Here is a 25,940-nt window from a genome sequence, read left to right as displayed (position 1 = left end):
GGAAAAGTGGAATATTTACATGGTTGACACCAATGAGTAAATTAATGACTAATTCATTCCTGTACAGCAGTGACCATCAACTGGTGGCCCGCCAGACATTCTGATCCGGCCCGCACGGTTGGGGTGACTGTGGCATTGGCGGAGTGGTTAGTTCGTCCGCCCCCCACTCATGTCACCTCGAATTACAGGGGTTCGAGGCACACGCTCGTCAAAAAAAAAATGTGTGTCCTTGGTCAAGACACGACATTCCCAAAGGTGCTGTATAGGTGATATATGTATATATATAAAAAGATGATGATTACTTTTAGAAAAAAATCATTTAGAAAAATATGAGGAGAAGTTCATGTTTAATCCGTGTATGTAATATCGTTCTTTGGACCAAAACGGAAAAACCGACCGTATTCTGTTTTTAAACCAAAACGGGTTAACAAGAAAGTTACCGGTTTGCCAAGGAGGAAGTGGAGCACGCAGGAGACAACCGTTTCATTGCAGACTGTTATGTTTATGTGGGGAAATGGCAGCGCATACATTATTTCAGATATGCGTGCCTGGCAAACAATTTTCTTATAACCTGCAACCGTTTCCCACCAATCAGGACACGGTATTAATAAAAANGACCCTGAACGCCTCACCAAAGCTCATAGGTGAGATGAAGACCTCTGACTGTCCTCTTCTCCAGAGCTCAGCAGGCATTATTCACACTCAAAGCGCGCGAGTGTGTGTGTGTGTGTGTTTGTGTGTGTGTGTGTGTGTGTGTGTGTGTGTGTGTGTGTGTGTGTGTGTGTGTGTGTGTGTGTGTGTGTGTGTGTGTGTGTGTGTGTGTGTGTGTGTGTGTGTGCGCACACTCAGACTCCCCAGAGCACTTAATGGCTTCGTTCTCCTGCTATTTTTCAATCTTTCACCCAAGAAAGCATATTCACACATAGCAGCACAGCCACTTACGTAAACACACGTTGAATACAGAATGTCACACATGTATTCCTCTCTTTTTTCACACAGATACCCTTTGTAGGTGGTGCATTACTGTGTCTGAACCCAGCATTATATTCCTCTCCATTATCCTGCGATTTGACAGTTAATGTTGCGGGAGGCGAGAGGAAGAAAGGGACCTATAGCTTCCACATTTACTTTCTTTTTCCATGCACATATCTTAGCATAAACACTGCAACCACACCAGGAAGTATGCACAATAGGTATTTGTTTTCAGGGAGTAGTATGCATTTGAAAGAAGAGCAGGCGGTATTTCCTGCAGCCTCTCCTCTCACACGGAGCCAATTATTGCACAGAAAGCTCTCTGTCGTTTATCAGAGCCTCACAGCTGCAGTAAACTTGCTGCGCTGGATGTATTACCTCAGTATATAAAGTGTACCATGGGGAAGAAGTGCAGCCACTGCGTTACTTTAATGTCATATTAATGGGAATGTTTTCAAGATATCAGTTCGTTTTTTACTTATCACTGAATTGAAAAATTATTCAAACACCCATCCTTTTTTTTGATTAAATTACATTTTGCTTGGAATTACACAAAAATGACTTGTAAAATAATAAGTAATAAAAAAAAAAAATTTTATCATAAAGAAAAAGAACATTTGATTGAAAAACATGTATGATGCGATGAAGCAGTTCATTTATGCAACATTTAAAGAGGCCATATTATGCTTTCCAGTTTGTTCCTTTACTGAAGTGTGTTCTATAGGTTTGTGTGCATGTAAGAATTGCAAAGGCTAAAATCCCTGTGTTTCTCTCCCACACACTCAATTAATAATTATTGAAAAATATGCGTAAAATATACAATTTAGAAAGATCTTAAAACTACTCCTATTTAAAAGTGTCTTTTTATGTGATCCAAACTGTAACGTTAAAATCAAACTGTATTTACGTGACACAGTTTGTACAGCATATTCAGAGCCAAGCTCAAGTTTAAAAAATCTCATTTAGGAGCTATCTAATCCCGCAGCTACAGTACTGCATATCAGATTTAATTTAGCATGAACAATAAAGTCAGCGTGACAGTTATTAATGACTTTACTCAGACTGTACAGCTCTTGTCTTTCCTCCTCACTTGCCCACAGGAATGTTATGAATGGACTTTAACCCCCCCCCCTCTCTAGGATAAGTGCTCTCTCATCACTTTCTCTCGTTATTGTTCTGTCTGACATCTAATGAGCCCCTGAAGTGGGGCACTACGCCCACTCTCCAAACTGATAAACACGGCTTAGTTTGGTTGTGTTTCGCCATTCACAATCTGGTTTTAGATATCTGTTAGTCGATGTGGGTAGACCCTTCGAGCAGGAACACTTTAACGACGTTTTATCTGAGAGTGCTGCTTTTGATCACAGTCGGGATATGAGGTTTACATGGAAAAAGATAAACCTGGGTTTTCATTTCCCTGTGTGCATGATCATAAGGATATCCATGTTTTTGATCCTATGCCTGCAGCATGCCTTTGAACCAGTGATGCCACTTATTTCTGTGCCGACTAAGTTACCTCAACAGTTAATGATCACCGGTGGTGCTGTATGTAGCTGCTCCATCTCAGCATGGCAATAAATAAAATGAGCGACAATTTAATTCTCCCACAATATTGTTTTCTATTTTATGCCTCTACTGTGCCATTTTTCAATTCCTATCACAATGTGTTGGAGCGCTAGCCAATAAAAACACAAGTGTAACATAGTGATGTAACAATGTTCTGGAACAAATGAATGAGGGAGTGTGTGGGAGAGAAACTTGCTCTGGAGGGGACTTGGCGATTTTAACCTTTGCAGACTATTTATTCACACAAAGACCTTTAGAACACATGGACAGGAAAGGTAAAACCCAAAGAAAGCATACCTTCTAAATATATTTTCTGTCATGTGACTGTGAGACAGAGAAAATGAAAAGCTTGTGTTCTCTTAGTCCACATGTTTTGCTTAGAGCTGCACCGATAAGTCTTTTAATACTAAGAAAAAACGATATAAAGATGTCATACTTTCTCTGTTTATGCCAGAGTAAATTGATTATCCTTTAGTTTTTTTGCTGTTTTTTAACCTAAAGTAGATCTAAGGACATGAGCCATGCTTCTTAGTTTCTGATTGATATATTTTCTCATTGTTTTGCCATTTAATGCGCAAAACTATTAATATAGACACAATCTGCATACTTCAAATATTCCTTATGGTTCCGAGAGGTCAGTTAAACTAAGAGGTGCATTTTAGCTTTCCATGTCCAGTCCTTTTTCTCAGAGGAACTTCCTTCACATCCTCGTCTTGCTGGGCTATTCCAGACCAGTTCAGGCCATCTGGACGTTTCAGTGTCCAGCCAACTTTTTACATTTTTTTATGTCACATGTCGGCAGAGCAGAGACCTCTCTTGGGCGACGGGAGCAGAAATATAGCATGCTGGTCAAAGAGCAAAGGGGAAAGATGCAGAGAGGAGAGGAGAGGAGAGGAGAGGAAGGGAGAGGAGGGAGGGGAAACTGCAACAAGGAAGGAGAGACTCTGCGGTCCGTTGCCTAGCAACAAAAACATCCTTCAGTGTCATGGTGTTGGGGTCGATAAAATGGAAAAGAGGGGACGTGAAAAGGAATAGATTGAAGGGGTTTTGAAGAAGGTGGCCAATCATTCATTACAAGTGTTGAGACGTCAGTATCAAATGGAACGTTATTAACTGTGTTTACATACACAGGTTACAAGAAAGTAAAAAAAAAAATAGCCTAGACATATAATACCCATGTAACAGCCAAATATAAAAAATTTCTACACAACAAACCAACCAGCCAATACTTATTGCATGATTCAAATGATGAAGTTTAGACTCTTCTGCAACCATTACTTAAATACTTAATCACAGGTAACATACTTATTGCTGAGGCTACAAAAAGGGGCTGGACTTCACCAAAATGGAACACCCTGCAAAAGAGGCATCACTAGCACCTAACAATTGGAACCATTTATTGGAGTTGTACGTGCTCACAGAGGGTTCGTTCTGTTCTCACCATCATTAAGTGTCCCCTCTCTCTCTCATACTCTTCCCTCTCCAACACTGTGTCTGAGAGAGGTGAGTCAGCAAAACACGGATAATTGGAGCGATAAGTAGAGGGTGGCAGATGCAAGAAAAAAAGAGTAAAATACAGCATAAAAAACAGGTTTTCACAGTGTCATTCAATCATTGCAAAGTAATTATTAAAAGAAGAGATTATGTACAGGTGAAGGGCTGCTGAGGACAGATGTGTTGTACCTCGTGCTGTTGTGTTCACATGGTGACACGCGGCCATGGTTCCTCTTTTCGTCCGCGATGATAGCCGCCTCTAATGTATTTACGACCTGCTTATTACTGTCTGCCACAAGTCATGGTTTGTCACATGCCTAATTTTAAACATGTCTGTCTGTCTCCCAGCTAATCTCCAGTGACGCAGATGGGGCCATCCAGAGGGCAGGACGCTTCAGGGTGGAGAACGGCTCTTCAGATGAGGTCCAAACAAAATTGTCTATAAACGCTTTTGTGCACATGTGCATCCAATCCATCCACTTACCCATACCACAGTAAATAGAAAAAAGATCTCAGATTATGATCATTTCCGATGCCATAGAGTTGCCTTGCGTTGTCCTGAAACGCGTGCATACATAGACAGAATAAGAGTAATAAAGGTGTGAGAAAAGAGCAAATATAGAACTATAATAGTTATCATTATTATTGATTTTTATTTATTGTTATTATCATTACGCATTTATTATTATGATTATTAATATTAACTTTTTGTAGGTATTATACAATATACACAAAATGAAGTATTTACAACAATTTAACGATATAAATAAGATTACAATGTGTATGTGTATGTGAGGTATATCGGAAATTAAAAGTCAAAAAGCTGGGATGGTAAAACATTTATAGATGAAGACACATTATTATATTTTATATTTATTTTATTAACGGTGACTTAAAGCAATAGTTTGAAAGGTAAAAAATATGCTTTTTTGCTGAAAGTTAGATGAGAAGATATAATCCTATGTCGTCACGCTAAATGTAAACCTATAGTAAGGATTAGCTTGGTTTAGCATAAAGTGGCAACAGGGAAAAATGGCCTGGCTCTTTCAGAAATGTGTATACAGCAACTCTGTACACTTGTGTTTTTATTGAGTTTTCACAACAATAATAACAGAACAACATGTGAACCTAAAGAACAAAAAAGAATAAAGACAAATCAGTTGTAATATAAAGCACAATAATTACTAGTTGTCTGAAGTCCTTCAATATTCACACATACTGTACAGCAGGGGTCACCAACTACATTTTTCCGAGGGCCAAAATGTATCCAAATTTAAATAAATAATTGCAGATCTAATATTTTCGTTAAAACTCTTCCATATTTTTTTATACGAAAAAAACGACTTTCAATCTATACTCTATCTTATTAGGATAAGCAGATTGCTACAGTTGGATATCAAAAATATCTTAATTATATATATCTAAATTGGATACCAAACGTATTCACCGGGTTTGCCCTTTTTACGGACCGATGAAGTCTTTACACATATAGTCGTTGAGACATGTGAACAACATAAATAACTTCATTAAAAGGTGTTTCGTTATTATTTGGGTCCGTTGTTGTTCACTTGATATTTCTGTTTTATATTTCTGTTTAGTCATAACATTATATTATTATATATAATATATATATATATATATATGTTTAAGACCGGGGCTTNTGATGTGTTCTCATTCATAACACTCCGTTCGAGGTCTCACTATGGGATGCGCCTCATCGCGGAGCAAACAGAAGCATCAATCTCATTACGCCAATCCTGTCAGGATTGGCGTAATGAGATTGATGCTTCTGTTTGCTCCGCGATGAGGCGCATCCCATAGTGAGACCTCGAACGGAGTGTTATGAATGAGAACACATCACTTCTACCGGGGAGCAATTGAAGAGGGATAGAGGCAGAGGGAGAGGAGCGAAAAGGGGGAATCAAATGTAAAAAGAGGGAGACAGCATGAAGGATGAGGTTGCTGAGGAAGAGAGCAATGTGTAATGACAACAAAAAGCCAAATGATAGAAGAATAATGGCCGTCTCCACCGGGCGTAACCCCATGGGAAAGGGACAAGTCTTTGGAGCTTTATAGACGGAGAGGAGATGCACACACACGCTCCCTCTCTTATACACACACTTAACCAGCTCCCATATTAGGGCATGACTTGAACATTTCACAAACACAATCGAGCTCACGGCGTACTCAGAGTCTCTGATTTCCCCAAGGCCTGCGGGACAAAGGAGCTGCAGAGAGGGAGGGAGGGGGGGGGGGAGAAGCCTGTATGTCTGGGTATTAAATCAATAGTTTTGTGACGGCTGATAGATAATTGATCTCATCAGTGGGCCTCTTCATGCACACTCACAAACCTGCAGGAAGGCAGTAGCAGGGGGGGGAGAGAGGCAGGTGCATAGTCAGAGAGAAGGGATGAGGGATGAGAGGAAGGGAGAATCCAGAGGAATATACATACTGTTATGGGCTTTCCTGTCTATTATGAGAAACCATGCAGCTCTAGAAGCTTTGGAAGTTTTTTCTAACCTATCAAAAACCATGTGCGGGAAAAAAATATGACTGCCAGGGGAACTATATGTCTTCTTTAGGAATTTGATAGTGTAATGTCAATCGGTGTGTCATAACCAATTTGTCATTTCAAGATTATTAGAGTATTGTTTGGTGTATAAAATGTCGGATTAATGGGGAATAATGTCCATCCCAGTTTCTAAAAACCAAATGCATTGACTTCAAATGTCTTCGCTTTTCAATCAAGGGTTTCCACCTACACACGATATAAAACTAAGAAAAAAAAGAGATATCTATATTTTTTCTTAATTTTGCATGAAAAATCACTGCAAATGCAATCATCCAAATCGATGTCAATATTTTTGGGGTATTTTAGCTCTTATTGTAAGTAGCCATCATGGGTAGCCATTGGAGTTACTATAGAGGACAGGGCATCAGTAAGAATCAGTTAAATCAAAGTAAAGCCAGACGAGTGTGTGTCTGTTTGTGTGTGGTTGTTTCAGGTTATACAGTTAGAAGGTGGAGCATGAGATCATGAGAGTCACATCTTCAAAAGGTTGCATACTGAGAGCTGTTTGGATATAAATGTCTCTGTGTTACAAATCTTTCCACCAGTCTTTTTTCTCATTTTCAAATTGCATGGTGTCAGAAGAAGAAATCAAGAAATCCCATGACAGTACCCAAACAATGAACCGAACCTAATAACACATATTTACTGTGCAGTCAAAGCCTGATTCATCTATTTAACAGAAGCCCATTGTGTTTTATTGTTTAATATGAAAACAATAAAGATCTTTGGCGCTCAACAAACAAGCTATATGTGGCTTTTGATACACACTTGTTAGTTGGGTCATTTCCATGCTGGTTGTAGTCATATTTTGAGTTATTTTTGACAACAAAGAAAATAAAGAACAAAATAAGACTCATCCTATAAATACTTGAGACTGAATTAAGTCTATTTAATCATTAGGATAGGATCAATGTTTTCATGTTATTTCTAGGAGGTCCTCCGGTCAAGCTGCGTTCAGACAAACTGCACAACATACAAAAAGCCCTTTCATATAGGGCAACACTCCTGCAATGCTAATCATGATGTATAATGCATTATGTTGCTGTACACTAACCTGTGTTTTTGTAAATTGTAAATCAAAGACAAACCAGGTCCATAACGTGACTGATTGCTAAGTACCCATTGACTGCTCCTGATTAGCATTAATGCGGCTAGGACAAATCCAGCTAACAACAGAGACACCACATCCATAATCTGCCCATTTGTACCACAGCAACACAGGCGATGACTAATGAAATGACTGGGACTAAAGGCATCCTCCCACCCAGGAGTCATGTTAGTAAGCTGGTGCCGCTTTAAGGACACTGAAGAGTGGGCAGGTGCTGCAGTGAGCGCCATGCAACGCTGCTTTATTACATTACTACTTATGTATCAGGGAATATGGGAGGAAGAGGGACAGAGGGAGAGACAAGAGCAGGCCACAATATGTAAGCTGTTTTAAATTACTTCAAAAGAGGATTCAACCACAAAGCATGTACACATGTCACAGTAGGAGCACAAAATACAAATATGAACCTGGAAATGAGCTGAATAGGGCCCCTTCAATGGAAATGGAATTCCATTGAGGGAGGCAAATTCATGTTTGAAAAAATAAACATGAATTTCGAAACTCTGGTAGAGTTTGCAAAGGTAGATGAAAGCACGGCTATGTCTAACATAGACAGAAAGTGACATTTAAATGCAAAAGCTACAACAACCTTTAGTGCGAGGTTTCAACCCTCTAGCTTATCTGAAGTGTCGAAAAGTTGAGCGACAAAAAAAGGAAAAAAAGATAGCTCTAAGTAAGAACCTGTTTTAAAAAGCAGGATTTCAAAACAAGGGGCCTCCATCATGAAACCTGGTTATCATTAGCTTCACAGGGGGGCCAATTTTGAGTATTCTGTCACCAAATCGCAACGAAAAATCCTCCTCATTGTGTCTTTAATCACCTTTTTAATTTGAAGGAACTACATATAAGTTTCTAAATTGCTGTAGCACATTAATCAAACACACCCTATCTCATCAAAATAAACTCAATCTGCCATTATTTGTTATTGAATGAATTCAGTGTGACAGTGCAGTCAAAAGCCTCTGGGGCAGTGACAGTCACACTGGTTGGGTGGGGGTGAAGCCGAGGACTTACAGCTGACCTCCCAACACACTGCTTCTCAAAAACACACACATTGGGTATCAAGGCCCAAAAACACCGAGAGCATCTGATGCAGGGGCGGACTGGGGGGAAAAAGTGGCCCGGGGATTAATTGACAGACAGGCCCACTTAATGCGCAGCATGTATCGTCCGTCCGGCGACGAAAGTATGTTACTTAAAGGAGAGGTGTCATGGCCATTTCCACTGATCATAATTCCATTGTTGAGGTATACTAAAATAGAAAAATACTGTGCAATTTTCCAAACTCACATTGGTTTCGCATACAGCATCTCTGTAAAGTATGTGTATTCAGCAGTATTGACTTTCTCCACTAAACGGCTCGCTACAGCTCCCCCCCCTCCCTGTGAGCCCAGTATGGTCTGATTGGTCGGTACGTTGTGAATCGCGCTGAGCTCCGTGGAGGTGTGATTTCCTTGTTTAGCGATACACAGCCAAACTCAACCTGAACACACACAAAGTCACAGCCGAAGTAAAAACAATAAGTGTGGCTTGATATTGAGTAAGAAAAAGGTTGATGAACGCTGTGAGAATGGGTCTGCAGAGAGAATTTCGCCACGATCCCAACTGTCTGTTATCAGCCTGCAGCCAGGGAGGAGAGATCAGCAGAGCTGCCTGCACTGAGTGTGTGTGTGGATTGGTCAATTTGGACCAATCAGCGGGGGCTTAACGTAACGGCTCCGCGGACGTAATGTAACGGCTCCACGGATTGGCNAACTGTGGCAGGGGCGGACTGGGGGGAAAAAGTGGCCCGGGGATTAATTGACAGATAGGGCCACTTAATGCGCGGCATGCATCGGCCGGCCGGCGACGAAAATATGTTACTTAACAAAAAACCCTATGCATTTTATGTTACATTTAATAGTTAGAGCATATATTTAGTGATTTTAATGGTAACAGATCATTGATGCAATAACATTTTGACCCAATTTGCCTGACTTGACACATGGAATAAAACATGGGCGTAGGAAGCATCCTCAATGTGGGTGAGACAATTTAACAGGGGGTGTGGGCAGGTGGTCGACCTCACCTCCTCTAGGGGGGTCCGGGGGCAAGCTCCCCAGGGAAGATTTTTTTTTAAATGTTGAAGTTAAATGCATCAATCTGGTGCACTTTGAGAGCTAAATTAGGGACTAAATCTATGGCAGTCAGTAGGGGCTTGGACTGTGAGCCTTAGGGTCGCCGGTTCAAGTCCCCGACCAGACCTACATGCGGAGTGTGGACTTCTACTTGGAGAGGTCCCAGTTCACCTCCTGCCCTGCCGTGGTGCCCTTGAGCAAGGCACCGGACATCCCCCTTCCCCCCTCACTCCCATTTCTCCCCGGGCGCTGTACAATAGCTGCCCACTGCTCCTAGTAGACTCCTGGTACTACGATGGGTTAAAAGCAGAGAACACATTTCACTGTGTCGGCTGTGTGCTCTGCATGTGTGACCATGAAAGTGGGTTTCATCCCTCCCAATTATTCTTCTTCTTCTTCAACACCCATATAAAACAGAACTGTAAACAGATTTACTTTTTCTTTCAACATTGCTTGGAATCACTTGACACATATTTTTTAAGTTTTAGCAAAGTAACACATTCTTTAGTAGAGGAAAACAAAAAAAAGTAAGTTTCACCAACTCAATGCAAATGTTGACTAAACTCATAAAATTGCTTGGAATCACTTGACACATATTTTTTAAGTTTTACCAAAGCAACAGTTTTTACAGTGTAGCCTATCAAAACGGCCCAGCCCAGCCCAGTGGGCCACACCCCAGTGGGCCGGAACACTTACAAATGTGGGCCGGTAGGATTTAGGTAAGCAAAAAAAAAAAAAGGGAGTGGCCGGAACACTTACAAATGTGGGCCGGTAGGATTTAGGCAAACAAAAAAAGATTTTTTTTTTTTTTGGCCCTCCGGCCCACACACAGCACCGGCCCACCGGGGAAACTCCCGGTATTCCCAATGGCCAGTCCGCCCCTGATCTGATGTACACATTTTGGATATACGCTTATTGTTTTAAGTGAAGGAGCATTACGAGGTGCATACTCTGGCCTTGTTTCATGAATGTGTGTGAAGGATTCAATTCTCCAACATTTATTTGAGCTTTCCCGTGAAGATTCATGACACTCAGAGACACAGCGCCCACCTCTCTCCTATATCTGTCACCGCCTTTATCTGTGGGACTCGGATGAAGACAATTCAATTATCTGTAAAGAAATAAATAAAAACAACACCACATTCTCCGAGCTGTTTAGTCAGAATGACACAGGTTTAATTGTTGTTGCGTGCAGCTTTTACCCACACAATTAAGCTTTTAAAAGTGAACCGTGGAGTTGTCACTGAATAAAAGTGACAGGCAGAGTGGGAGATGGCTTTGTTTGTCCCTTTAAATAAAAGCACATACCATCATTTGTGTGCAGGGTTTGAAGAAAGTTTAAGAGCTGATAAACCCAACACTGATTCTCAACACACTCGCCTTTATTCAGGACAACTTAGCCTAGAAAAGCATATGATTCAAGATGTTCCTGTGCAGTGAGGCGGTGACAACATGAATATTTTACACTGTGTTCAGAGTGAATGGAGGTGAAGTCTTATGTCAGTGTCTCTGGCTGAGGATGTTTTTAAGCAATGCGTAAGTCAGTCTCAACTAAAATATATCACAATTATTTCATAGATTACTGCAAACATTTGAAAAATTACTGCTCAGATCGCATACACACAAAGATAGATTCTGAAAAAAGCATTCTAATGTCTCATTTCTATTTCAAAACTGTCCCTGATTCCTGATCAAATCCACTTACAAAAGAGTTTGTACGCCATACCGGATCCTTTACACTTCTTTAATGTCTAAAGGTGTGTGTGTGTTTGTGGACGAGAGTGAATCATACCTCCAACCCCCTCGGTGTCTGTGGAGGTTCCTCCTGTTATTAGTCACTGCTACCGGCTGATACAAGAAGCCAGAAATAAAACAGTGATGGTGAGTCACGGCTCGGCTCTGTCTTATTAGGGAGACCCTGCTCTGAATCTGTGGCCCCCACTTGTGAGGAGACATTTGAAAACAGGTTTTCTCGTTCACTTTAAAAAAAAAAGAGTTCTAAAAAGTGGAGATAACATTGTGATTAAATGTAACGACAATTTTCATTATTTTGGACAAATCACATGGAATCAGGTGACGCCGGGAAAAAAACATTAGGATTTAGCATCAACATATAATATTTAAAAATAAAATGTTCCCCCTTATATTTTTTTCTGGATGCATTAATTTAAAATGGTTGATTTGGAAGCCAGAAATAGTTTTTCTAAACTAAATATTTTTGCCAAATTCTAAGCAAATTATTATTGAAATACATATTATTATTAAATGATTTAGTATTTCTCCAGAATTACCTCATGGCAGCATAGAGAAGGCTTTCCAATGTTAACCAAATGCTTTAAAGAAAAATATTATCAAACTGTCATTTAATTCTTGTTGTGGGTAGGAAAAATATTTAGTTGGAAAAGTTGAGTATTTTGTAAAATGTCCTCAAAAAAAAAAGTGAAATCAGATTGGAACAAACAATAAAAACAACTGAATCCATTTGTATAATTAAATACTTTAGGAGCTCTAACTGTTAGCAGTTCGAACATCTTAGATAGATTAGATATTCAAGAGAGGGTATACGTATCATACTTTTCCTAATTGTATAAAATGTTCTTGCCTCTTTCACATTGGAAAAACAGAAATGCAGACTCTCCACACAGATTTAAAACTGTCAACACAAGGATCTGTTGTTGAATTTAACCAACTCTTCCCTTAACTTTGCACAAATCTCCTCTGGAGACCCACATCCTCAAACAGCGCGGGTTACAAAGTCGACAAAAACACTTTGTTGTTTCTTTTGTTTTTTACAAAAGCAATTATATTTTTCTTTCCAACAGAAAACAGATTTCACTTCAGAGCAGAGAAACAAAGATAATTGCAGAAAATAATCTGGGCATCATGAGCTTATCCTCCCTGAGGTTATTTCTGAAGATCAACCTGGGTTTATCAAGCTCTGCCATTCATTTCCCATAATCCACTTCTATCAATCATACAGTGCAGCCTTTTTTCTTTTGGTATAATGGAACTTAAATGTGAGTTATTCTTGTGAATTTCAATGAAAATGATGTTAGCTCTGAATAGGCAATATATCCTGAGCACTTTTAATTAGGAAGAATATGAAAAGGTAACTTCCCCCAATAAATTATTTGATTCAAGATTGACCTAAACATATTTCCATGCCAAACTGACACATATAGTGACTTTGTAATTTGACAAAGCCACTATACTATACTATACCACACACACACACACACACACACACACACACACACACACACACACACACACACACACACACACACACACACACACACACACACACACACACAGAGAGAGAGAGAGAGAGGTGTCAGCTGATTGACAGCATGCGGTTTCTCCTCAGCACTAATCTATCGCACACGTGGAGACAGAGCCACAACATGTCTCCAGTAGGAAGTACGATTGCAGAGAGAAACCCTACGACTTCCTGTCCCTCCGGGCTATCTGGATGCACACACTCAGTAAGTACACCCCCCCCACACACACACACACACACACACACACACACACACACACACACACACACACACACACACACACACACACTTCCCTAAAGCTACAATGACTCAACTGCTTAGTAATGTTACTTGAGGTACTTCAATATTTCAAGGTTATTCTTCTTTATTCCTTACTTCATTTATTTTATATCTGTACTATAGTAACTTTGCGGCTTCAGATTGTTAAAACAAAACATTACCATGCAGTTTATAAAGTAATCTAAATGACCCTCAGTTACTAGCTGCAATATGGAAAGAAGATAAAAACACCTACATTGGCTAGATGGACTAATGAATTAGCATTGTGTGTACCGAAAGAAAAGATCACGTGTGACCTGAAGGGGAAACCTGGAAATCTGGAGAGTTCACATGTGAGTCAGAGGGCTGTCTCATTTTACGTTTCATTTTTGTAATTTTTGTAATTTTTGTTTCTTTATATCCAACTTTCATGACTCAATGTACACCCAATGGCTGTTATCTGTTCCTTTCCTGTTTGTCGCAATCACCTGCCCCTTTTTCTTCTTTTGTTCTTATTTACAACATCAATAAAGACAATGTTTAACAAAGAAGATAAGCAATGACCAAATTGCTTGACTGGGAAAGATAGTATTTTGTAAGATTCTCTTAAAGAAGAAAAGTATATCAGGTTAAATTATCTTAAAAACACCTTATGAATCCATCATTAATAGTAAACAACTTTTAAGGGCTCTAGTAGATTTGGAGTCTTAAAGAAATTGTATGTATCATAAAGTCCAACCCATACTCAATTTTGGGCAGGAACCAATATCGCCAATATTTTAACAACAACATTTTTTTAAATATCCTTCACATTTGATATTAAAATAATTGTGACTAATACATTTATGGAGCATTTTATAGTTAAAAACTAATATTTTGTTTCAAAAGTACTTTAAACATTTACTTTTTCCTTCCCTCTAACCTATACAACAATACCAAGACATCAGCAAGAGGCTCACCATTTATTGAACCCCAGATTCTTCCAGTAAGCATGTCTACAGTATAGTATGCAAGGATTAAAGTCGGCTAAATAACATGCAATGTAATGTAATCTACCACAAAGACACACACTGTGCTGCAGCTTCACACCAGCAGCGCCAAAACAAATACACCGCAGAGGTTGCATCAGTGTGAGAGGAACAGACATTGTGACAAAGCCGGACCACACCCAGTACGTCTGACTCATCAGTCCTCTGGTGTCCAGCAGAAAGGCAAAAGCAGTCAGGGAGAGGAGGAAGAATCAAGGATGAAGATGGTCAGGAGACACACAGACAAACAGAGACAGAGTGCATTGTGGGAGGGACTCACCAGCTCCACAGACCCATAGTGTTTCCTGCTGAAGTCTCCACGCCTGCAGCCCAAGTCCTCCGAGGCAGAGCTGCAACACAAACACACAGTCACACACATGGCCTGCGTCTCCTCCATCACACACACATCAACTGTTGCATCTGCTTTTATGTCATGTCTCTCTTCCCCTTTTCTTTCTCTTAGCCTTCCCCCTGCCTTAGTGTGTGTCGGTGTGGTGGAGCCGCTGGAGGCCAGCCCAGCTCCTGATTGAGACTAGGTCCAGATTCAATTAGGCCTCAGTGATAGATGGAGACTGTCTGAGAGAGCGGACTGCTGGTCAAATCACCAAAAGCGCACGCAGAGTAGATTCTTAATGCTTAGAAAGACACTAAACACATATCAGATACAAGTAAAGGTTGCAAATATCTCTGATTGTAACATGAACAGCAGCAGGACTTAGAAGTTTTGAAGTTTACGAGACACTAAAAGCCACTTTACATGATACAGTCTGTACCAAATATAAGAAACACAGCCTCAAGTGTATTGCTGTAGTGGACAAAGTCCTCGTACCACACTGTATAATACTCTGGTACGAGTGATAGACTTGTATTAAGTTAACAAGTAAACGTGCAATCAGGAAAATGTATTGGATAAGCTCAATTGTCTCAATGCAAATGCAATGACCCGGTGGCTGTTATACTATTACATTATAGATTATTATTGCTCATGTGTAAATATAAAACACTATGCATGTATTATTACATTTTCCATAAAATGTTCCAATGCAATATGTAATAATTGATTTAATAATGCAAGGAAATGTACAGTATGTCATATTTCTTTCAGGCTGTTTATTAAAACATACGGTTTATATTACATAATAAACTCTTGCATTTTGTTCTAAACACTGCCATTAGCATAATTAATTTCAAAATGCAGGGAGATGAATTAAATATGGCATTCAGGCTATGGGTTTATTACATCATTTGTATTTCATTTTGTCTAGTTATTACATTATGTATTGTTACAGACCTGCATACTTTTTGCTCCCTGTCTCTCCGGACCTCCGCTCCTCCCCCTAGATCTCCCCCCTCCTCCCCTCTCTGCTCAGGTTTCTCTCTGCAGAGTGCTGCTGATAATACATAATGTACACTCTTAAGGGGACGCATTTTAAAGTGCGTCCATGCTACAGGAAGTATCCATCACTTTTTCCTCACCCACTTTCTTCCCCCTCCATCACATATTTTACCTTCATGTGCTCCCACTTTTTCTCCCTGCACCCATGTTGCAATCTTTCCTACCCTTCACCTTTCCTCAGAGAGGGGTCAGGAAGAGGATTGGTGTTGGGGAGATTAAGTGATAGCACCCCACCCACCTTCCTAATGACCCCTCCATCTCCCAGGGAAGCTCAGCTTTTTAGAGGTATTTATTGATTGATCATGTAGGGCTGATTAAAAAAAGGCAGTAGTGACACATAGAAGGGAATATTGAAAAAAACCCTCTTACGTTTTGTTATTTAAAGAATTGTGACCAATATATGCACGAAGCATCTTATACTGTATATAGTTTTAAACAAATATGGTGATCTGAAAGTCCACCAAAACATGAACATTTTACTTTCAACCAACCTAGACAACAGTACCAATACATCAGCAAGATGTTAATCATCTAGTGAACCCCAGATTCTTCTTGTAGGCATGTCAAAATTATAGTATGCAAGGTGCTTTGGATAGAAGTCAGCTAAATAACATGCACTGTAATGTAATCAACCACAAAGACAAACACTGTGCTGCAGCTTCACACCAGCAGCGCCAAAACAAATATACTTTGGCTAGATCACTGTGGGCTTTTTAAACGCTATTTATGGATAGACATTTTAATTTAAGGCTGATTTAAAGGCAGTAGTGACAGATGAAATGAACTATTGAGGATTTTGTTTTGATATCTCTCGATTGAATGAACCACAAAGGCTGATTTCAGGGATACCTTCAAGGTGACTGGGAAAAGACCTCGTATAATGGCCCATAAAATGATTACCATAAACTGGCATAACCGATAAACCCCACCCCCCCAACCTTGGACCAATCGACACAAATAGTTAAGGTTGTTAACGGCATTGAAATATTTCAAGGAAACTACAACTTAAAATGGAAATGTATTCATTTAATGTATGGTCACCTTTTTATATAGCAAATTGAACCTAATGTAAACATTTCATGGGACACCTTGAACTAGTAAAATAATCCTTCCTTTGTTATAGAAATGTTCAAAATGAATTGCATCCCTCTTAAGGCTGTGGTTCAAGAGAGATGTCATAATAGTTGGATTGGAGAAAGTAAATGCTTGCATCAAAGCAGTCACAAAATAAAAAACCAAAACACTTGGCTGTATAATTCCCAAAGGCAATGCCTAGCCTTATGCTTAAAAAAACAAACATATTTTAGGACATGCAGGAGGGGGTGAACTCTGAGCCATTTGAGCACAAGGTGGTTTCTGTCAAAGCTGCTGACTAATGTTAAAGGGTGGAACGGACCAAGCAGATAAAGAGCCTTCAGAGTGATGACGAGCATGCACCTGTCAACAGAGCTCAGGGAGTACAGTGGAGATGATGTGCAGATTCTGAGTAAAATGTGCGAGAGAAAACAAAGCAACAAAACATACACAGAATCTACAGTGTGAACTTGTTCTCAACAGGAATGATTGTTACATAAACATAAAGAAAGTAAGGATTGAGAATGATTCCAATGTCAAGATTTATTTTAATGGACATTTTTTTTGCCAACAAATTATATCTTAAAGAGCACTGGTATTATATGGCTAATTTATTATCAGTCAGTTGGTCGATCTAGCAGTCCCAAAGTCCAGTCCAGGCTAAAACATCTCGACAATTATTGGATGCACTGCCATATTTGGTAGAGACATTCAAGTTCTCCACATGATAACCTGTACCATGTTGGTGACCCCTTAATCTTGAAGCATGTCATGCTAATTGATGGGATGGTTTGTTACCAGATACCCGTAAAACTAATTCCCATATGCTTTAGATTAACTTTGTAAATAAGCACATTTTAGATATCCAACACACCAATACTTAGGAAGGAACCAAATACAGGCGGTGCTTTGCGTTACAATAGTTTTAAAAGCAGGACAACAAGAAGTATGGTGGTCAAAAAGTTACAAAAATACATGAGGTCTGAGCTACTGTTAAATCATGGCAGTGCAACATGGCTGACTCCATGCAAAAGGATGTCTCATAAAAGATATGAAGAGCTTATTCTAATTTAACGAGAGCACAAGTTGAGGGGGCAGGCAGTAGCTCAGTTTGTAGGGGTTGTTTTGGGAGATGGTCAGAGGACGGTAACTGATTCAAGTTCCAGACCCCCAAAAAATAAAGTATTGCTTGCTTTAGTTGAAGAAGGGAACTGATCTCGGGAAGAGACACATTGCAGCCCCTTTTCTCCGATACCTCTCCATTAGTGCATTTGTTTATGCACGTTTGTAGTTCGGGACTAATGTCTACAAGTCTTTTTTGTGCGTTTATGTATTTGAACTCTAACTGAATATCAACTACAAAGTGAAACAACCTGCATTGTTTGGACACATCATAACCCAAATTGTGCATCACAACGCTTCAGTCACTTTCTAGCAGGGAAATGTCAGTCAAGCAAAGAAAAAAATCACTTTTGAAAGCTTGAACAAAATAGAAATAGCTCTGAAATATGTAAAATGTATAGTATTTACTGAACCGCTGCCCTCGGTAATGGAGAGCGGGAAAGGTTACAAATTGTGGTTCCTGTCATAAGACGATGGAAAGTCGCCACTGAAAGGCTCCGTACAGGGAAATGTGAAGAATAAATCCCACTTCCACCGACCATACTCTCCCTCACAGTGCTGCTCAAGTAAAGAAAAGCCAATCCTCTTTATCCGTTAAGTTCAATAAGACTCTTTAAACTCTCAAAGCATTCGATATAGTTGCTCTTTTTGAGACTAAATTAGAAAGAAAAGCAAATAGGCTACACCAGAAGACCTTGGTGCTTAGAGCTGAAGAAGCTAACTCAAGACTCTTGAGACAGACAATAAAACCTTTAAAAAGAGCCAACATTCAGAATGTATCCACCAGCCAACAGCTTTTCTGACTCATACATCCACAACTGGCAAATACATGTAACAATTAGAGATGTCCCGATCCGATCACGTGATCGGGGATCGGAGCCGATCATGTGATTTTCAAAAGATCGGAATCGGGAGAAAAAAATCGGGGATCAGGATTTTTAAATTTTTTAATTTAATGTTACAAAACAAAAATGACCCAGTTCACGTCTTAAAGTCATCCTGAGGCCTTAGTTTTGGTTTAAAATGACACAACATCATGTATGTGTTGATTCTTTTGGGCTTGTTTTCATAGACCTGGTTGCTTATTTCTCTCAAATCTGGAAACAGAGTGGGCATGGCGCAGTGTCTAACAGTAGCAGTAAGCTAACGAGAGGCTACGTTCAGCTGGTGACTCGGGAGTCGGGGCAGAGAAAATGTCAGGAGGTATGAAGTATTATAAAATTGAAAGTGAAGGCAGTGTAACAGCCAGATGCAATGTTTGCAAGGCGGAGGTTCCGCGTGGTGGAAAGAACAGGGCTACGTTCAACTAGACCAATCTAATACGCCACCTGAGAAACTAACACAAACAACAACACGACGAGTACACAGCGGCCACTCAGGTAACGGCACTGAAACAACCGACACTTTCAGAGACATTTAAAAGGAAAGAGAAACTGCCCCAGAACAGTGAAAAGGCCAAAAAATTTAACAGCCAAGATAGCTGAATTCATCGCGTTGGATGAACAGCCGTTTATCTGTTACCTTTTTTTTTTTCGTAATGCATTGCATAAAGATCGGATAGGGAAAAATCGATATAGGCAGATTGTCAAAATCAAATGATCGGAATCGGATCGGGAGCAAAAAAAGGTGATCGGGACATCCCTAGTAACAATCTAAATAATTCAAACTTCACTCAACCGTTTCCTGCAGCAAATCTTAGGAATTACTGCACATATTTGGAGACGTTGGTACATTTTTGACAGATTAGTTTTAATCAACAGATCTGTCAAAATATGAGTTTCTTTGCAAAAGATTATACTACAGCACCACTTCAAATATTGTGTTTACCACAGATATGCTGAGACGATTCTTAGAAATAACTAATTCAGCCTACTTGATACAAAATTGACATATCAACTAATTCTCAAACGTCCAATCAACCAACCTATTGACAAAGAGGGAGCAGCACAATGCAGATTCATTGCTAACCCATCCTTCAATTATCTATGAACGACTCAAGATTGTTCTTATTAAAACAGGCACACAAGTCATTGAGCTGTAGATATGTAAATAAATAAGAAACATAGGGATGATAATTCCAACACAAAGCAAATTCATGCCATAACAACAAGTCACTGGGGCATTTCATGAACAATTCAAGACATCTTTTGCTCTTCCCTCCTCCCTCTCTACACAATTGGTGCAGCATGGAGAGGAGGAGGAGTCTCTGCTGTTGGCAGCAGCACTGTGCCATAATAGCTTTAGGTTCACTATATGATCTATCTGTTCAAGTGTCACTGCAGCCAGCCTCCTGCTGCTAAAGAGCTGCAGCATGCCATTTTCTAATCAACGTGAGTGGCTGGAAATTAGCTGCTACACTGCACCTTAGAATAAAACTGAACTTAGCTTTGTACCTGCCCACAGTGAGGCCACATATGTTATTCTGTCGCTGTCATGCACACAGGCAGAGCTGCATGCACCTCAACTGAAGAGCATATCATGCATTATTCATGATTTCCCCTGCACATATCTGCACTCCAGAAGGAAAGAAAAGGGACAGATGCATTAATAAGCAATATCCGCACACATGAACCGACTTTACAATTCATGAAACTGGTGCAAAGCTGCACATAAACTGGTCAAATTAAAAGAGTCCGTCGAGGAGCGTCAATACTTCCAGCCTGGATACTTGTGGATTCAGTGGCGCTCAATTTGCCAGCTGAGTAAACGGAAAAAGATCAATAAATTATGCAGTTCATACACAACTAGACACAAAGCTGAATCCCAAAACCGTCGATTTCTGAAAACACAATTAGCGTAATAACAAGGCACTTTGCGCAGCAACAAATGGTTTGCTTTGCACACCTGTCCTCAGCTTTGTCTCATTTTCTGCATAATAAAACAGTGCTGCAAGGATATGACAGAGCGACGACAGAGAGCAGCAATGCATTCAACAGATAACATGCAGAAAGGATATTTGTTTGGGATATATATATATTTTTTTACCGATGATTGAAAGTCAACAGTTTGTTAGAGGCTTGATCCACACTGTTCATGTCCCCATGCGATGTCAGTCCAGCGGACAAGTCGATAACAAACCGGCTCCTCTGCTTCTGTTTCCCCCTCTTTCTGTGTGTTTCTCCTCGTTAAGAGCGCAGGAACATCACTGCGGCGCAAACAACTCCGAGAAACTGATCCAAACCCGGCTGGTGGTCTCTGGTCTCCGCGCGCAACTGGTCACAGCATGATAATGAAGCGGAACGGCTCTGTGCCACAGAAGCATGTGTTTACTGTGTGATTCCCCCCTTTCTCTCTACCCTTTCCTCCCCCCTCCCTCTCTATCTCTCTCTCTTTCTAATGGTGCATTTCAATCCAGCACACTTTGTTGCTGGGGGCTCTGCAGAGCAAGAGGCACCATTCAGAGCAGATTATGCTTATCATTTTTTCCCCCCTTTGAGTTGCTGTTACATCACTGTCAATTATGTGGAGCTCCTCTACAGTAACTATGTCCTGGAGCCAGAGACATGTCAGGAAGCAGGAGGACTGAGGCTGCAGGTTCATCATGTCATCCGGTGGGAGCACTGACACAAAATGTGATGGATGTGTAACATGCATTTACCTGTTGTACTGCTCTCAAATGCTATGTCATGTCAGTTAAGAGCAGAAAAAGACAGGAAATGTTGTCTGGGGTCAGCTTTGCATCATGTAATGTCCAAGTATTTAGAGCAGAATCAGCTTTTATTTTGAAATCAATAACATGTTAAGTACTAATAAGTGGTATAAGAATGAATCATATATTTTCTTTGATTAAAATATAAATACTGTGGTATTCAAATACACTGTTTCAACTCCCTGAATGAAATTGTTAAGTAGAAGTACAAGCTAAATAAATCAAATGTATCAAAATACTCAGTATGCAGAATAGCTCTTTTTACAGTATTAAGTTATTATAGAACACAATATTACGGAAATATTAGTATTATAACATGTTTTATAATGAACTAGAAACTGTTGCATATGTTTGGGTCATGTGCGTCTCTGCAAAACTACTGGATTTCAATTTTCAATACTTTGTCAGAGGTCACTGGGACGCGTAGCCTAATGCCTTTACAGCAGTATTTGGCATCCCCAACCTGCCAAGGCGACCTTATAGCCTTTGCAACATTACTAGAGACATTTTTAATAATTTACAGCTTGAAAAAATCCATTGAGAGGCTCCTCCAGGAAGTTCAAAAATGTCTGGGGGCCTTTCTTATATGCAAAGAGGATGACCTTCACAGATATTCCAGAAAAAGACCCAAATCCCTTTTTACATATATTTGCTTTACTCATTTATTTAAAACATTTTATTTTTTATTTATTCTAACCTGAAGAGAATGAGGTAGTTATGTGTTGCAAAGCTGTAATGTGACACTGTCAATCACAACCGCTCTGTCCATTTGTGTTTGAAAATCAATATACAAAGAAAAAAGAATGAACTAGAAACCATGAATGTTAAACAGGACATATTATGCAAATTCATATTTGTATGTAGTGTCTCTACTGGGACATGTCTCCATGCTTTAATGTTGAAAAAGCTCTTTATATTTCTCATACTGCCTGTGCTGCAGCACCTCATTTCACCCTCTGTCTGAAACCAGAGCCCAGTCTGCTCTGATTGGTTAGCTGGCCAGCTCTGTCAACTGCTTCACGTCACGTACAATGAGTAGGAGCACTAGCCACTAGGAGCGCAAGTCTTACATTGTGATGTCACTATGTTCAAAGAAGTAAACAAAGGAGTCCAATGGAGGCGTTTGAGGCAGGGAGAGACAAACATTGATAAACAATTAACAATACAATTTGGGTTGCCATCTTAGGATCAATCGTTCTCTTAGTTATTCCTCAATAAATAGATGTCCCACTTCCTCATACGTTTTAAAGTTATACATGTTAGTATGTCCATACTAAAAAAAAGGTATAAAAAGGCCAAGTCTGGAGTGGTAAATCTTAACACATTTGTTAATAAATAGATTTTGGTCAACCAGTAAAAGGAAGTTTACTGGCAGCCCATACATTGTATAGGTGACTTTTTGCTCATCTTTACACCTTCAAAACAATATAAAGGATCTGAAATGACTAATCTTTCTAACATTTCTCTTGCAGAAGATGCTGGTCTTTGTGTTTCTTTGGCCTCTCAGATCCTCACCAATCAATCACTCTTATGTGCTCTCCAGGGTCTACCCATAATCCCAACTGCAGGACCAATATAATGAGGTCATTCACGCAGCCTCCCTCTTCTCCTTTCTTATTTTTTATCGTCTCTCTTTTCCCCTCTTTAAATTGCACTTTTCTGCCTCTCATCAACCTATTTAACACTAGGCGGTCAGTGGTCAGTCCCAGAGGCACAGCTGATACGAGATTGCCTTTTGCTACTCGGCTACCACATTTATTATATCCCAATGTGCAAAGAATATTTTTACTTTCTCCACGTGAATGTTGTCTTTTGTTTAAGCTTTGTTAAAACGAAATGCAGTATGTAGAAAAGTATGTGTACAGTAAGTGCACATTAAATTAAGTTGAACAAATATTGCAATGATCATAAAACATTGTTATTACTAAAACTAGACTATTACAGCAGATATATCTTTAAGGGGATCATCAGAATATGTAGGTTTTAAGCAAGAGTCCTGGCATTATACACATTATTTAGGTGGTCTGAGAGAAAGCTAGACTTCTGTTTTCAGGTTTTATAATATCTAACTTGTGAGGTTCACCTCTGAAATGCTTCAACGATACTGTAGCTCTCTAGACTCAAATCACAGTATGATATTATTTAAGAGCTTTACAAGCACACAAGAAAGAAAACAGGACGGCCATTCGTATTAAATTGGAAATATATACCAGCATAGCGATCAGGAGATGATGGGATGATTACATTAAAGTAGAAGTAAGATTCGCAGGATGAGAGCTGTATACATTCTGGGATTTGTTATGTTTGCCTGTCTTGCGTTTGCCTTTTACTCTAGCTTTAAGGTCATTTGGAAACGGTGTCTCCATTACCTAATACGTCCACCTCCGACAGATTTTCCACTGTAAAACTCTGCTTATACACATCTTATACAAGTTTCCTACAACTCCTGAGGGAAATATCTGGCCCTTTAGCTGCTAAATGCTTCACTATGTTCACCAGTGAGTCGCCAACTCTGTCGGTCAGTTTTTTGCTGCCTGCTAAGCAAGTATAGTCTACAGAGGGTTTTTAGAGTTTTTGGAGAAAACAGCTGCTTGCTTCAAAAGATCAACACAATAAGAACAGTTGGAGTAGACTAAAACATGTAAGATCGCACACAGCTGCACAGTGGGCTAAAGCTCACTATAAAATTCATTTTGTCAAAAGAGGCTGCAGATTTAAATGATAATAGTATATTGTTTTATTACTATATTATATAACTTTTAAAGTTATGATAACAAGTAGTGCAGGGCCATTAAGGATGTGATCCTGCTTCTTGGGTTTAAAAGTGAGTCTAAGCTCACAGTTACAGTAGTGAAGCTACAGGCCACGCACCATCACTGAATTCTGAGATGAACCTTTTATGGCCACAATAAAGTCACATTATGTGTGTACGCAGCAGGTTTAATGAAGACTTTGGAAGATGCTCAGACTGGCCAGCCGACATGCAGTAGCAGCATATTCAATTAAAGCATGGTGCATCTTTTTGGCCGCTCTAGGCCCCCGTACCGTAATGGAGAGATGCGTAATTTCTTTTTAAAAGGTCCCATGTCATGGCCATTTCTACTGATCATAATTCCATTGTTGAGGTCTACTAAAATAGATTTATCTTTTGCAATTTTCCAAACTCTCATTGGTTTCTCATACAGCATCTCTGTATAGTATGTGTATTCACTCTCTGTCCTAAACGGCTTGTTGGAGCTCCTGCCCCCCCCGCCACCCTGTGAGCCCAGTGGCCGTCTGCGAGACAGCGAGAGACAGTGAAACCCAGCCCAAAACCAGCCCAAAACCAGCCCGAGCACACACACACACCCACAGCCTGGCTGTGAGTGTGTGTGTGTGTGCTCGCACTATGGCTTAAGTTCAGGCCCTTAAAAAGGTTAACAACACCAAAGTTGGGGTGGGCTGATCGGGTTTTTGCAGTTTTCTTTATAGTACCATTGATACCACTAACTTCACGGCTGGCACTGCACTCCATCAGGCCCTCAGCAAAACACACACAAAACTTGAACTACATTAGTGTTATAATCGTAACTCACAAAGAGAGAAATTATAGTATGATATCAATTACAACAGTAAGTGTGTTTTGTTAACACTGTTTTTAAAAGTGTCTTCAGTATTCAAAACAGGCTGGGAAAAAAACTTGTTACATGTCAGAATATTGAATAAAAGGGATGGACTCCACATGGACAGAAAAGCAAGGGATGTGGCAAAAAGATGTAAAAACAGACTTAATTATATTCTCCACACACACACACACACACACACACACACACACACACACACACACACACACACACACACACACACACACACACACACACACACACACACACACAATAGCAGGTGAAATGTGAGCTAAGGTAAATCTGATCCCTTTACAATAGCCCAGCTACAGCCAGTGTCTCCAGCTCAGCCGACACACCCACACACACACGACATGAAAGAGTGCAGGAATGCTCAGCTCAGGCTACATGGCACTCAGCTGCTCATCAATTTTTAATCAGTAGAAACCCCCTTCTGTGGCACGCCATGCCACAGGAAAACACCAAGAGCTACCAACACACATGGCATTTCTCTCTCTGTGAATGCGACTAATATTAAAAATAGCTCATGCTGAAATGCCGATGAAATCCACATCAGCCTGGAGAAGAAAAATAAACCCTTTTCCAAAGACACCTCTGAAAATAAAGCCTTTGTTTTCTCACGCCGGGATCGAGTTACAAACAAGACACCTGAACACCCCCGCCTCTAATTAGAGCCTGAA

At 39.9% G+C, this 25,940-nt stretch overlaps 1 protein-coding gene across 1 annotated transcript in view; it reads right to left on the bottom strand.

Annotated features, from left to right (window-relative positions):
- Nucleotides 1–25,940, bottom strand: part of garnl3 (GTPase activating Rap/RanGAP domain like 3) — an 87,199-nt gene that overhangs the window by 34,469 nt on the left and 26,790 nt on the right. Inside the window, exon 2 of the mRNA XM_010784157.1 lies at nt 14,677–14,746. Coding sequence (XP_010782459.1) covers nt 14,677–14,746 — 70 coding nt within the window. The remainder of the gene's footprint in view (nt 1–14,676; nt 14,747–25,940) is intronic.

The sequence above is a fragment of the Notothenia coriiceps genome, unplaced genomic scaffold, assembly GCF_000735185.1.
Source record: "Notothenia coriiceps isolate Sejong01 unplaced genomic scaffold, NC01 NC01_scaffold00000667, whole genome shotgun sequence".
Taxonomy (NCBI): Eukaryota; Metazoa; Chordata; class Actinopteri; order Perciformes; family Nototheniidae; genus Notothenia; species Notothenia coriiceps.
The sequence above is the reverse complement of the archived record's forward strand: the minus strand, read 5'-3'. Positions and strand labels throughout refer to the sequence as shown.